Source organism: Penicillium longicatenatum (genome assembly GCF_028827895.1).
Source record: "Penicillium longicatenatum strain IBT 33135 chromosome Unknown contig_4_segment0_segment0, whole genome shotgun sequence".
Lineage (NCBI taxonomy): Eukaryota > Fungi > Ascomycota > Eurotiomycetes > Eurotiales > Aspergillaceae > Penicillium > Penicillium longicatenatum.
The window spans coordinates 1905411-1918612 of record NW_026643122.1 but is presented as its reverse complement, the minus strand read 5'-3'; the positions used below and the strand labels follow the sequence as shown (position 1 = coordinate 1918612).

The 13202-nt window shown below is 49.5% G+C and overlaps 2 protein-coding genes across 2 annotated transcripts; both read right to left on the bottom strand.

The window, feature by feature from the left end:
* Nucleotides 1–5930: 5930 nt before the first annotated feature.
* Nucleotides 5931–7187, bottom strand: N7484_007540 (MBL fold metallo-hydrolase; the record flags this gene model as incomplete). The annotated part of the gene is made up of 4 exons (XM_057117927.1): nucleotides 5931–6223; nucleotides 6279–6644; nucleotides 6703–6850; nucleotides 6951–7187. 4 exons carry the CDS (start codon nucleotides 7185–7187, stop codon nucleotides 5931–5933), a joined length of 1044 nt encoding a protein of 347 aa, XP_056970962.1.
* Nucleotides 7188–7857: 670 nt separating this feature from the next.
* On the bottom strand, nucleotides 7858–12764 carry N7484_007539 (uncharacterized protein; the record flags this gene model as incomplete). The annotated part of the gene is made up of 5 exons (XM_057117926.1): nucleotides 7858–8679; nucleotides 8737–10146; nucleotides 10413–12357; nucleotides 12404–12652; nucleotides 12724–12764. The coding sequence occupies 5 exons, from the start codon at nucleotides 12762–12764 to the stop codon at nucleotides 7858–7860; spliced, it is 4467 nt and encodes a 1488-aa protein (XP_056970961.1).
* Between the last annotated feature and the right edge of the window lie 438 nt (nucleotides 12765–13202).

The window sequence follows — 13202 nt, the reverse complement described above, 5'->3', positions numbered from 1 at the left end:
AGAGGAGCATCGTGAAGGGATTATGCCCCACTGGACGATCGCCCTGCCAAATCGTTGCTTACTGGGTAGATTACCACTTTCGCGTACCGTCGGCCGTTCTGCCAGTGCCGACGCTTGGCTCTGGTTTTTTACTAATTTTTTTGGTGCTAGATCGTGAGGCATTTTTGACTTGCAGTAGTCCCAGACAGGGTTCACTGGAAATGAACAACTTATCTCCCCGTCGACACCTCTAACCCTAATCGGTGTAGATTGAGCCATTTGTGTGCTGTACAGAGTATTCTCTAGCGAGCTACTGTACGGAAAAGCCCGCATACAAGCTTTGCTGACGTCTCAACCTAGACACCAGCAAAAACCTTCACTATCTCCCTCAATTGTACATCTGTATACAATTGTACATAACTTTATGGCCCGCTCGACCCAACGCCAGTAGTTTACCAGTAGTACCCTACTTAATTTCACTAGACCCCATTGCTTGGGTTCGCCAAGCGATCCCAGCGCCCGTCGCCCGTCACCCCAGGTTCCTTTGCCCATGGAGAAAGACAAAAGTCTGGAGGCCCGGTGAATATTCTCAGAGATCTCCCCGGGCTAAACCTTGACCTCTGCGGTTCCCGCGCCTGCAGGGAAGCTTTAAGGTTTTGGAAAGTCGACGTTTCCGCCCGCGCCCGGTGGTGACTGCAGCTTGACATGCACGATGCAAGGAGATGAACGTGGTTTAGCGGGTATGGGATCGGTGTACAAGATACTGTATACTGTACACGGTGAGATTCGTATGCATTGTATGGGCGTATTGCATACGATATCGGCAGATCGGGAGTTGTAAAAACCAACCGAAAACCATAGTGGACAAAAAATCGCGCTCCCATTATCTGCATCATAGCTTGTATCTACAGTATCTAATTCTAGCACCAAACTGGAAATTTAACTAACGTCAAGCTGGATTAGATGGATCCTCATACTATGCCTATTATGTCCCCAAAACGGATTGAGCTATTATCATCGACGTGGTCCCTGCACGTACTATCGTCATCATATCAAATTTGAACGGTTTGAGGCGTAGTCCGTGCTTTTTTTATTTTTTACTTCCGTCGCCTTCTATCTGCTGGGTACGACGCCTCGTAAGTACATTTGAACACGCTATTGTCCTTGGTAGATCCCACCCAAAAAAAGGACCAAAAACCCCATAATTCTCCATAACCTATTCATCCTGCTAGTGGTTGCCCGGCAGGCCCAACCAGAGAATACTAATCGGTAACTTGACCTCGGCATCTGAGAAACGAAAAATTCATCAGGGTCGAGACCTTGCCGTGGAATTCGGTGTGCTATCGGCCGGAATCCCGACCAAGAATCGGCCTACGCGGCAACGCGGGAGTCGGCACGTCGAACCTCCCAAATCCCTGCGACTGCGACATGTTGCAGGGGTTTCTTGGTACAGCATTGTGGGGTTTATTTTTTTTTTTTTGGGTGCTGTGTCGCATGTTTGAATTTTCTCCGACGGATCAGGGACCGGGTAAATTCAACTACACGGAGAAGATTGTGTCATTACTCGTAGTAAGAGGGATTTTTTGATTATTCCCGCCCTGCGGCTTAGACCTGCCTGCAAAGTCACTATGTAAATCCTGTCCTACCATATGAATACGGTGTCTGTACTTGTATACCTACTACCACAGTGTATACCCTCTAAAATGCACCGAAGGGGCATCTTCGGTGATGATTTCTCTTGGCTGCATGCAAACCCCTGCGCCGATCGACACCGGCTAGATAGGCCGTATACGCTCAGGCGTTCCAAATGACCACGAAACAGCTTACCACGAAGTCAATCGTCTTTGAAGCGATTCACCGGGCCTTCAATAAACAGCGTTCGGGGTTTTCCCCTTTTCAGACCTCCCCCACTAAATCCGAAACCGAACCACACCAAGCTAAGGCCACGGGTACCTACGTATCTACGGTAGTTGTGTTGATTTGCTTACTCCGTACAGTAGAATCATTACCCAATAGCTCCTCGCTTGGCGTAAATAGAAGAAAGGTTACACCCGATCAACTGACTAGGCGAAAACATGATTATCCTTGCACGATGATGAAATATGTGACTGGAGCATGGCGATGACATCAACATGCCGAAGGATTTATTTCCAGCTGAGTCCCGCAAGCAAAAGGGGAATAAAAAATGCAAATAAAATTAAACACGCTGAACTCAATCCTCCATGCTAGACGCGAAGGGGGGAAACGGAAATCAAGATTGAAAGGCCACATGCTGGATGCCGGCCATTTTTGGCCCTTGATCGACAGGAGAAACCTCCCGAATGGGGAGGTTCGTTGCCATTATTCCCATAACAAACTCCACACCCCACACTGGTCGCGTCGGGGTTCCAAGGCCAGCTTGCTTATTTGTCTTCGGAACCCTTTTGTGTTTGGTTTCTGTTTTCTGTGGCCCGTATTCGTTCCAGTGCAGGGGTTTGATCCATAGCGCATATCACTATTAAAGATGGGATGATTGGCGCGTGTCGAATCCGGTTTCTGGGGTTTGTTTTGGGGGCGTGAGCGCTCCCTTTGTTTGGCTGTTTATAGAATGGGATTCGACTCTTATTGGATCTTGACACGGGTACCTGACTTGGTACCTGACTCCGTACGACTATAGGGTATTTTTGATGATTTGGATCTATTCCTTCGTATTTTTGGGAGTTGCTACGCAGAGGATTGCGTTGTCTTTGTCCCCCACTGTGCTAACTAGAGCTCCTGCGGCTCCTGTGACCTGTCTTACTTTGTCATCGGAGCCAGCTATGACACAGCTGGAGCCGCGATGATCGGCGCGGGTCTTTGACGCGAGTTTGTTTTTGGTAGGTTGGCCGACCTCGACATCATACATGCCGTGTCAATTGTGTCAGTTACTGTTGGTACAGTAAACACAGCATGTGTTAACTTGATACCCTTCGAACTTTCGGTCTTGTCATTTATTTCTTTGTTCGTAAACGCACGACAGCAGTTGGCGCATGTCCGAGGATTCGGGCGCAGACTGTCTGACACTGCAACAAAGCTTTGGGGGCTGATCATTTACGAATCGTAGATGATCCTTGTTCCCGGCCATGGCTATGATGTCAATGATGAACTTCGTGGGGTAGCCGTGTTGCTATTATAGGATTATTCAATTGCCTGCTAGGCTACGATGTGTTGCTGTGCAGTACAGTGGCTGTGTGCCTACATCAAGATTATGCTACTGCGTACTGCCGCTCATGCCGATCGACGGCTTGCCGAGACAAATCACCAGTGTACGGAGTAGATTCTCAAAGTTTATGCAGAAGAGATTCTGGACTAGTACACAAGCTGTGTGCATTATCTTGGCTGCGTGTGCGAAGTCACTGAATTATGCCAAGCAAGACAGGGATGCCTCATTCAGGTCTGGATGATCACCATGTCTCCCGCGGACAAAGTTTTCAACGTTCTATACATGGTATCGTGCATTATCGTGCCAAGTTTCATATGAAGCATCGCCGCCTAAAAGAACGGTTCCCGACGATCATCCAAAGGCCCGAAACACCATCTCTAGATGCCTATTGTATCAAAACCATTGAACTCAAGTTCCACCATGACGCTTGGCTAGGCGGAACGAGTCAGCAAAGCCCATTAATGGGATATGTAATTGTGTATGCCAAGAAAACACCCTCCTGATCGGCCTTACATTGAGTCTACGTATATCCAGACTAGGAATCAGGATGACGCGCTTACCCAGAATATACCCTATCCGAAACAGATACTCCAGCTGATAATAAACTTCAATGCTGTCACGGTCACAGGACAAGACCAAGACATTCACCGGGTGTCTGAAAATCCAATAGCCACCCCTCCATATCTCTAAACCACCAGAAAAGCAATTGTCAATACCCAGAAAGACGACCAGTCTTGGCGACAATGGTCGCCCCCTAGGTCGATCCTAGTCAGGATCGCCTTTGCAGGTCTTGGTATACCGATACGAAGAGAAATCATCCCGCCGTGCATCTGTATCATCATAGGCCCGTTCATCAGAATAATCCAGGATTTGCATGCATACATGTATTGTTGCCCGCTCTTCCTGCCCCTTGATCGACTCGACAATACAATACTGTATCTCCGCCGCCCCCTGAAGTCCGCCAAGACACGCCGTGCATCCCACTCCAATTATCGTCTTGGCGGGGTTGGCAAACTCTCTTATCTGCTTTTCGTGCCCCCATGCCCCCTGTCTTCGTTGGGTGGGGGGTCCAGTGTTTGTTTTGCTAAGGAACACAGACCATGGGGATCTTCGTGGGGCATGTGGAGGGCAAGCGGAGTGTGGTAGGAGACGATGCGAAAGAGATGAGCAAGGAGTATTGGGATGTTATCTGCCGGTTTAGTTGGTGATTTGGCTCTTGGCGGGTGGCTGTACGTTGTTAGTATACATATGACGTGGTTTCAAGGGCGTCAGCGTCTTTGGAGGACGGACGGCTCAGAGGGGAGGAGTTGAGGTCCGGCTGACGGCGTTGATGTTGTTCCTTTGGTGATGCACGTTGCCGAGAGAAGACAATTAGGTGTAGTGCTTATGTTTAGCTTTGAGGATCGAGTGTGTTGTCTTGACTGCGCTTGTGATCCAGCGGTTCTTGGCTGTGTAGGTAGCACTGCAGATATGAGAACTTTGGAGGCTAACTGCTGACGGAGGTTACACTGTACTATAATGACTTTGGTCGGAGTCGCAGATTAATTGGGGACCGGGATGAGAGATTCCAATGTGTACCTACATAGTAGATCGTACCTCATTTTAAACCTTAGGGAGTTTCATTTGTTGGGCCTCAAGTGTACCACCACCAGCCCTGAGATTCGAGAATGACAACCCGGGAAAGCGCGCGCCCATGGACACAGGCCAAGGTGGACTATATCACCATAAGTTTGCAATTTACATGTAATGATAGAAATCGGGAGCTGGTTTCCTTTACGTCAATGAGAATCGGAAGTCAATTACATTAATGGAGCTTCCAAAGTTGATGCTTAGGTGGATGCTTTATCATGACCGCATATAATATATATTGTCGGGGTTCAAGGCTTCCGGGACCGACCAAGGTTTAGACTGAAATTCATTATTGATATACGCGACCAGGCAGATCCCACAAAGACATTTGAATACACTACCTAGGTATGATTTGATCAAGATGATATGGTTGGTTAAGCTCAAAGTCCTCTTGGAATTGGAGGTCGTTCTTTGCTCCAGATGTCCCAACAGCATTGCCGCGACATGCACCCTCCTCTTTTTGATGGATTCTCAACAAGGTTGGATACACATTTTGATACATTTCACATGACTGCATCTTCTGATTGGTTTTTCTTTTCTTTTGAAAAGATGCATTATCCCATCAATTGATGCCCTATTAATGCCTGTGGTTGACGGCTCGGCCCTACCCAATGCAATCATCAACATTCATCGTGAACTTTTACTCTTGCATCGCGCCCCGAGGCTGGTATAAAGATAACTCCCCCAAGGAGTAACTAGCAAATGATCACCGGAGCAGATTTATGCATAAACTATACTCCCACCTGCCCAGACAAGGCCCCCTTTAATCGCCAATTCAACATCGTCATTCCCCACCCGACATTCTCACAATCAAGATTCAAACACCCCAGAATCTTAAAAGCCTAGAACCTTGGAACGGCAAATCCCGAATAAACATAGCTTAAGTTAATCTACATTCTCCAGATCATAAAACAAACAATGCTGCAAGGGAAGATACGATTCCAGGTGATCGGAATGAAAACAGTCAAGTTAGCCGAGTTCCCTAACAGTCTTACCCCTTTTTGGAATGTCAGGTCGTCATGAGAAACTAGCGGCATGCATTTCAGATTTCAGTTGGACCCTTCCTTCCCACGTGCAGATGGGCCTGCAAGGAACCAGGCACGATATCTCTGTACTTGCAGTTTCAAGACCGCTGACATCACTAGAAAATGATACTGATACCAACAGTGCACGGCACCAGAGTCCCTGGCATGGCCTTCTCAATGGCAAATTTGGATCGCCAGCCAGAGCAGTGACCCGGCATCAAGACAGCGGGATCAAGGCGCTTGAGATCTGCGACTGTTTTCTGTACTTGTGGCTCGTCACTAGTGGCGAGATGGAAACCGCCCACGACGGCATGGAGAAGGGTGTTCTTAGGGACAAGTTCAATTGCGTGCTTTGAGGCATTGACTACGCCGCCATGGCTGCATCCCGTGAAGATAACAAGGCCCTTCCCTGTGTTTGAATGAATATATCGACCGTCTCGACAGATACTGAGGGGTGGACCTACCTTTGAGATTAACCGCGAGGAAGCGCTCGTCGGCAATTTGCTCATCGGAGTACCAATCCTTCGTCTCAGGATCAAACTGAACTGCGCCTTTCAGACCCGTTTCGTAGGGCGTTACTCGTGGGATCTCGCCTGACACGAGGAACATGTCATCGAGTATCGTGTGTGCTTCACTGCTCTTCTCTATTACGGCGCCGGTGCCGGATATTTCTTCAAAGGTAGGATCTGCTTCCATGGAGATGATTGTTTGAGCAGCAGCCATACCTCTATAAACGGGCCGGTCAGGATGCAGGTCAACGACCAGATCGTCTGAAAGGCCCTGAGCCTTTTTGGCATCCTTGATCATACGAATGGCCTGCAGAAGACCACCTGCCCAGGATCAGTAACCTGAGTGAAAGCCCGTGAAGCAAGAAAGGATAAAACCCACCCGAGTGGTCCCTGTGCCAATGTGAAAGCTGTATAACCTCAACCGAAGCAAGATCCGGACGTAATCGTTTCACATTGCGTTCCCATATATCTTCCTCAGGACCGACATCGAAAAGAACAGAGTGTTTCTTGTCACCCTTTGTTGCTGTCTAAGACATGTAATCAATCAACTAGTCAACAAACTTCATACGTCGTTTTGTGGTTAAAGTTTCAGGGAGCCAAAGGTTAGGACATGGTATGACGTCTTACCACCAGAATAGACAAGCCATGCGCAGCACAACAGATATCACCCATGCGCAATTCTCTGCTCGCATCGCCGCGATCCGTGATCTCATTGCCAGGCTTGAAAATAATGTTGCCCATTTGCCCCGCTATCCGGACCGTATCGGGGGCTGCGGGCGACATGGGGTCAAGCTCATTGTCGATGATCACGGTGGCTTCGAGTGAGTCCACTTCTTGGAGGTTCAGATGTGGTAAATCATCCATAGTGAGCGACTTCAAGGCTTTGGCTCCGTCTACACTTTCGAAAAAACCCAATAAGTACTGATAAAGCGATCAGCTTTGAGGCACCGCAATATGTAGTTCAGCCCCGGAGTGCCCCCACCTTTGGACTGGATGACGGGCTTGGACGCGGGGAAAACCGAGCTGGATTCCTTAAAGTATTGGTCGCTAATCGTGAAGGAGGGCTTGATTTGTCTGGATCAAAAATTAGCGGCGCAGTTTGTGGTCCCAATCAAAGGTGCATTCAGGAAACATGCTGAGGCGCGCATTGTTTGGGAGAAGTTGGATCGAGTTGGGCCGGTGTAAGCCGCGCCTACAGAGTTCGGCCGGCACCATCGGTCTCTTATGAGTCGATATTTAGATCTTGAAAATTTAATTGAGTCGACATTGATTCCTTCGAATATTTATGATTGCCACTTGAGATAGAATTTCAACTAGATGGCTATAGTATAGTCAACATACAAAACACACGACGCGAGGTGAAGCTTAAGGAAATCCCCAGAGACTCAAATGTCCAATGCTACATGCAAAGAAGCTCAAAAAAAAAAAAAAAAGACATCAGGCATAATTAATACATCAACATAAGAAGGTTTCGTCAAAGTCTCTGGTTGAGAATCAACAAGGGTATCATGATATGATCGCTGAAAAAGAACCGCTACATGTGCATAGGGGCCCATTCTTGTCCTGGGTAGGCAGTGGGGGACATGACAATTTCATCACTGTCGTCATCTTTGAGGGCAAGCTCGACAGGCTCGGAGTTGCGGTTGAATGTCTTAGTCTCATCGCGGTGGGGATGTTCCGAAAGAGTTATAGTAGACATACCCGAGACGGCGATGTTTTTGGGCTCGATTGTCACAGTGGACTCGGGCTGAGTATCGATAGGTTTTCGGGACTTAATGCTGACATTGGGCTTGAGGGCTGACTTGACTGGCTGGGAGGATTGCTCCTCGAATTCTTTGACTGCCTTAGGGGAGTCATGTGCGCCCTCCGACGATTGACGTACTAGCTGCTCCTCTTGAGACACCTGACCTCCAGGTCCCCATGGCTGCGAATCCACAAAGCCATTGTTGTTTGATTCGGAATGGGGTATAGAAGACAGGGGCTGGCTAATTAGAGGCAAGCTCTTCACACGGGTGTGTTGAGTTGAAGGCGGATAGTCGGTAGATGGAGCCTGGGAATAGAAGCGACCAGATGCCAAGGCATTGGCCGATGCACTCGGAGGAAGATGTATACTCGCACGTTGGCGAGATGCACTATCGCTAGACAGTCGTCTACTCGACTCAAACTTAGCGGCTGGTGTTTCGGACGGAGCAAGCTCTGCAGAATTTTCATGTCCGCCCTGTGAACCCGACAAGTGTGTGCGGTCAATCAAAGGGGAAGCTGGCAGGTCTTTGTCCTCCGACTCACCGGCCGCAGACGTTGGGTGGCTATTTTTCAGGTCGACTGGAGGTTGAGACTCGGAACGAGTAAAGAAGTTCTGTGCCTTGTTAAACTAACGATTCAAACAAGAAGAGTGTAAAACATGGGTGCTTACACTTAGCATGCTGAAGCTTCGTTTCCGCTGGTGCGTCTTCTCCTTCTCCTGAGGTTCTGGCTGGCTGATCTTTTCTTGAAGCCCCCGAAGTCCTCCTTGAATACCGGACAAAAGATCGCCCACCGAAGCACGGCGTCGTTTCCCAAAGCTCTTCAATTTATCCATCTTGGACTCACCATTCTGTGCTGAGGAGTTTGTTTCAATACGCGACGATATTTCATTCGCAGGAGTAGGCGGCCGAGTACCTCTGCTGTTGTTGCTCTGGCGGCCCCAACTTCCAAAGCTTAACATGCTGCTTCGGTTTGCTGGCGAGTATCTGACTTCATTTCTCAATGGGCTTTGCATATTCGGCGCAGAAGGCGGAAGTCCACTGATCGACCTTCGCTTTGCGTCAAGAACTTCAGCAGATGTTGCGGGTCTCGGCAGGGGTACAGGCACAAAGCCCGGGGAAATCTCCTCAGCAGATGGCAGGGAAGAAGTAGAAGTCTTGTTCTGAGGTAACGCCTTGCCATAGATAGAATCATCTGTCTCTGGCGATGGTGGTTGCAACGGGGATGGCGGAGTGTCATCCTGCTGATCGTTCTTGTTTCTCTCATCGGCGCCAAGTGTTGAAACTGATCGCTGGCGTGTATGACCTTCCTTAGGTGGCGCAAGATCTTTTGGTGGGGTAGCTGGTGGGATGTCGCTTGGTGAGACTGCCTCCAGCGGAGTTGTGGGCGGAGACGCTGACTCGGTCTCAATAACAGGGCGAATGGATGGAATCAGGATGTGCGGCAAACCCAGAACAGGCTCGGTGCTTGAATTTCTTGCTCCCGGGAAAACCAAACCATTGGACTCCCTGACGGGAAGCACCGGCAAGCTCTTTTCTCCACTTGAAGGTTGGTTGCTATGCATATTATCTTCCTCGGCCACCCCATGATCATTATTGGAAGGTGGTCGTGGGGTCCCCTGAAGCCGCCCATCAGGTGCACTGAAGGGAAGTGCCGGGTCCGCGTTAGCCAGCGGGTCAGGTAGGGGTTTAGTAGGAGACAGGCCAAGAGCAGCAATCATCTCCTGCTCGAGGTCACTGACCATGCCAGAGTTTCTGGCATTTGCCTTCCGAGATCGATCTTCATCCGATGATAAAGGTTGCAAAGGTTGTGAAACAGCTCTACCGGATGTACCTTCAAGGTCCGTTTGGAAGCCTTGGAGATCCATGGAGCCGGTAGACTTGAAGCGTTTGCCGGAACGGTGCACATCCTGTGCATTGTCTCCAGAAGGAGCAGATGTGTTTTTGTTTTGCCCAAACTTGAAAACAGGCAGGCTGCCTAGGTTGACAGATCTGCGGAAGGAAGAATTACCCTGGGAGCTATTTGACTCCGATTGTAAGCCGAAGTGAAGACTTCTTGGCCGAGAGGTCGACGACTGATCCTACAGCATTACCAACATTAGAACGGGCTCAAACTAGAAATGAAATGGTGAAATGTGTGGAGATGGAAAAGTCAATATAGAGATGCATCAATCGTGTCGCATTCTAGTTGTCCAATGCCAGAGCGATGGGAAATTACATCGTGGTATAAGAAAGTTTGAAAAATAGAAGCAGAATTGCAAACACCGCTGCGCTGGCCGTCCGGCGCGCCATTCAAAAAAGTGCAATAAGACCCCGATAACTGAAAAAAAAAAGATCATGTATCTACCTTGTCTCCGCCTGCCCGGAACTTGCTTCTGCCTTTAGCAAAGAAGCCCTTAGCAGCTTCGCCGGCCTTGCCGCCGAATGTGCCCGCCGTATGGAGGAATTCCTTGCCACGTTGTTCGACATTTGACTTGTTCATGATGGTTCCAATATTACCAGAAGGCCGCCTTACATGACTGGCACTGGTTGGGTCACCATCCTCCTTTGGCGTAGTCAGGTTGCCGATGGAAGCGAGCTTTTTGGGGAACCGACTTCTGATTGGAGAGTTACGAGGTATACCAGATACGCTCTGGCTCGAGTAGACTAAATCCGCATGCTCCGGGTGGTCGTGAATAGTAATCTGAAGCCAGTGGTTTAAACCACTGTTGAGGGCGGAAAATTGATCTCTCGTGTTGTCAAAGGCCTTCGTACGTTCACCAGCAGACGTAATATTTAGAATATCACGGAAACCCTGGAGCTTGTTCTCGTCGATAGATAAAGTCCCCACAGGCATAGAATGAGCACTGGTCTGGGGTCCTTGGCCATCCACCGGTCCCATAACCTGCACTGGAGGTGCGGAGTTTTCCGGAATTGGAGGTACAATTGAAAGCCTGGGTTTCTCAACGCGCAAGCTGTCAGAGCATTCGCTATCATAGGCTGGCAGTTCCCGGTCAACACTCTCCGGCGCGTGAGCGGCAGGGTCTTCAGGAAGAGGCACGGCTGGTTGCGAAGACAAAGGAGCATTACCGCCAGAAGGAGCTTGGGTTGGCTGACCAGTCGAAGAGGATGACTCCCACGAAAATCGTCTTCCTAACCGAGGTTTCTGTGGGGCTTCCTCAACCAAAGAAGACTCAGCAGGTGTTTGATGAGTTCCATATGGATCCTGAGAACCCAGGGGGTGAGAATTAGTCCAGTCCGGATGAGATTCAGAAACCAAAGCTTTGGGAGTCTCAGTACCAGGACCGGTTTGTCCATCCCAATATTTCTCATATTGGTGTGGGATGGAGTCCTCCTTGGTTTCCTCGGCTTGGGGAATATGATCTGGCTCTTGTGAGCCCTCTCTGCTCAGTGAGCGAATTATTTCTTCTCTGAGTCGGTCATTATCCCCGTCTTCTGGGGAGTCAATGTTAGATGCGGGGATAATCGTAGGGATACTGCCTCGATACCCGTCCGACCCAGACTGCTCAGACATCTTCCTTTCACCGAATTTGAGTGGCGCAACAAAGTTCTCAGCGGCGGGGGTTGTCCCATCAAGGGGCTGCGGTGGCAACGGAGTCTGACCAGGAGAGATGGAAGACAATTCTGCTTGGCCTTCCGAGGGTGGCTCCTGCTCAGTGAGAATCGGTTTCTTCGAAGGGCTATTGTCCCGGCTCGGAACGCTCAGATCACGTCGGTGACCTGGAATAAAAGCAGGCACATCATTGAGAGCCCCAGTAGGGGTACTCGACTCTGCAGGTTCCTCAGGAATAGTGGGTGTTCTATCCTGAGGTCCACGATTACTAATGATGGGGCTGATCACGGAAGTTCCATCGCTATTCGATCGTGCCACACTGCCAGCAGTAGAATTTGGAGTTTCTGGGACATCGAAGGCTTGATGAACCACTGACGTGAATCCCTGAGAAGCCTCCGAGGCCTGAGAGGCTTGAGAAGGATTATGCTGTAAGGTTGGCTCCCTGGTTTCTGTACTAGTTGGCTGCACGATCGAGTCACCCGAATCTAGAAAATCGGTACCAAACGCGGACATTCGCTTTATGTCAGGCAATCCAACGGCAGGCGCATTCTGTGCCGGCTCCGAAAGAGTACTGATGGAGTCGGCATTTTGTAATTGACTTCCAGGCTGCAAAGAGATTGGAGGCGTCCCCAGCTGGGGAGAGCCCGTTGGTGTCTTCTCATGCATGCGCTTGTATAGATCCGCAGGTCTGACGAAAGGAGCGGCCTTTTGTTGATCGGTACTGGCGTCAACAGTCGGGCTACCGCGAGAATCGTTTTCAGCTCCAAATCCCATCCCGGACAAACGCCTGGAGCTCAACTCGGATGAGCTGCCAGTTCTTTGCGTTGCATATGGAGGTCGGGGCACAATCGGGGGGAGCTTCCTCTTCCTCCTCTTCATCGTCTTCGTCGCCCCAGTCTCCACCATCATACGAATATTGTTTAGCTTCCACCCAGCGTTTTGTTTTTGAGCGGTTCACGTTCGTTCGGAAAGAGATTGGGTTGCTTCCTGCACTTGCTGGGGAGAGAGGGCTATCTGTACTGGGAGGCGAGGGGCTGGCAGAATGTCTTAGAGCTTGTGCGACAGCGACAAAAAGGGGAGGGGGAAACGTAGACAGTTAACTTACAGATTATGGCCGGCACGGCCCTGCAGGTTAGGATTCGCCATCAGTTTGAGAGCATCCAAAGGTCCAGAATTGGGCTAAATATTCAACATCGGTTGCTGCCTGCTAGATCGAAAAGTGCCGTATTTCTGCCTCACCCTTCACCGGTGGGAAGATGATGCCCGGGGAAGCTGTGGCGCGTGATATACTCACGCAAATGGAGTGAGTGGACAGCTGGGTATGAGGGAAGACGGTGGCGTGAGCAACGATGCCAATGCGGGCGCCGATCAGATCGGTTAGTTGACGGGGGGCGGAAACAAGATTATTGTACAATGATCGGAGATGACGTGTCCACCAAAAGGAAAATAAGGGGTATAATTTTGATGCAAAGAAGTACAACACGAGAGAAATAGTGAAACGAGAGAAACGGGTGATATATCAATTTTCCCCTGATTTACATCCGGGGAAGAGGGCAAGTGGCATACAAACGTTAGGTAACAATT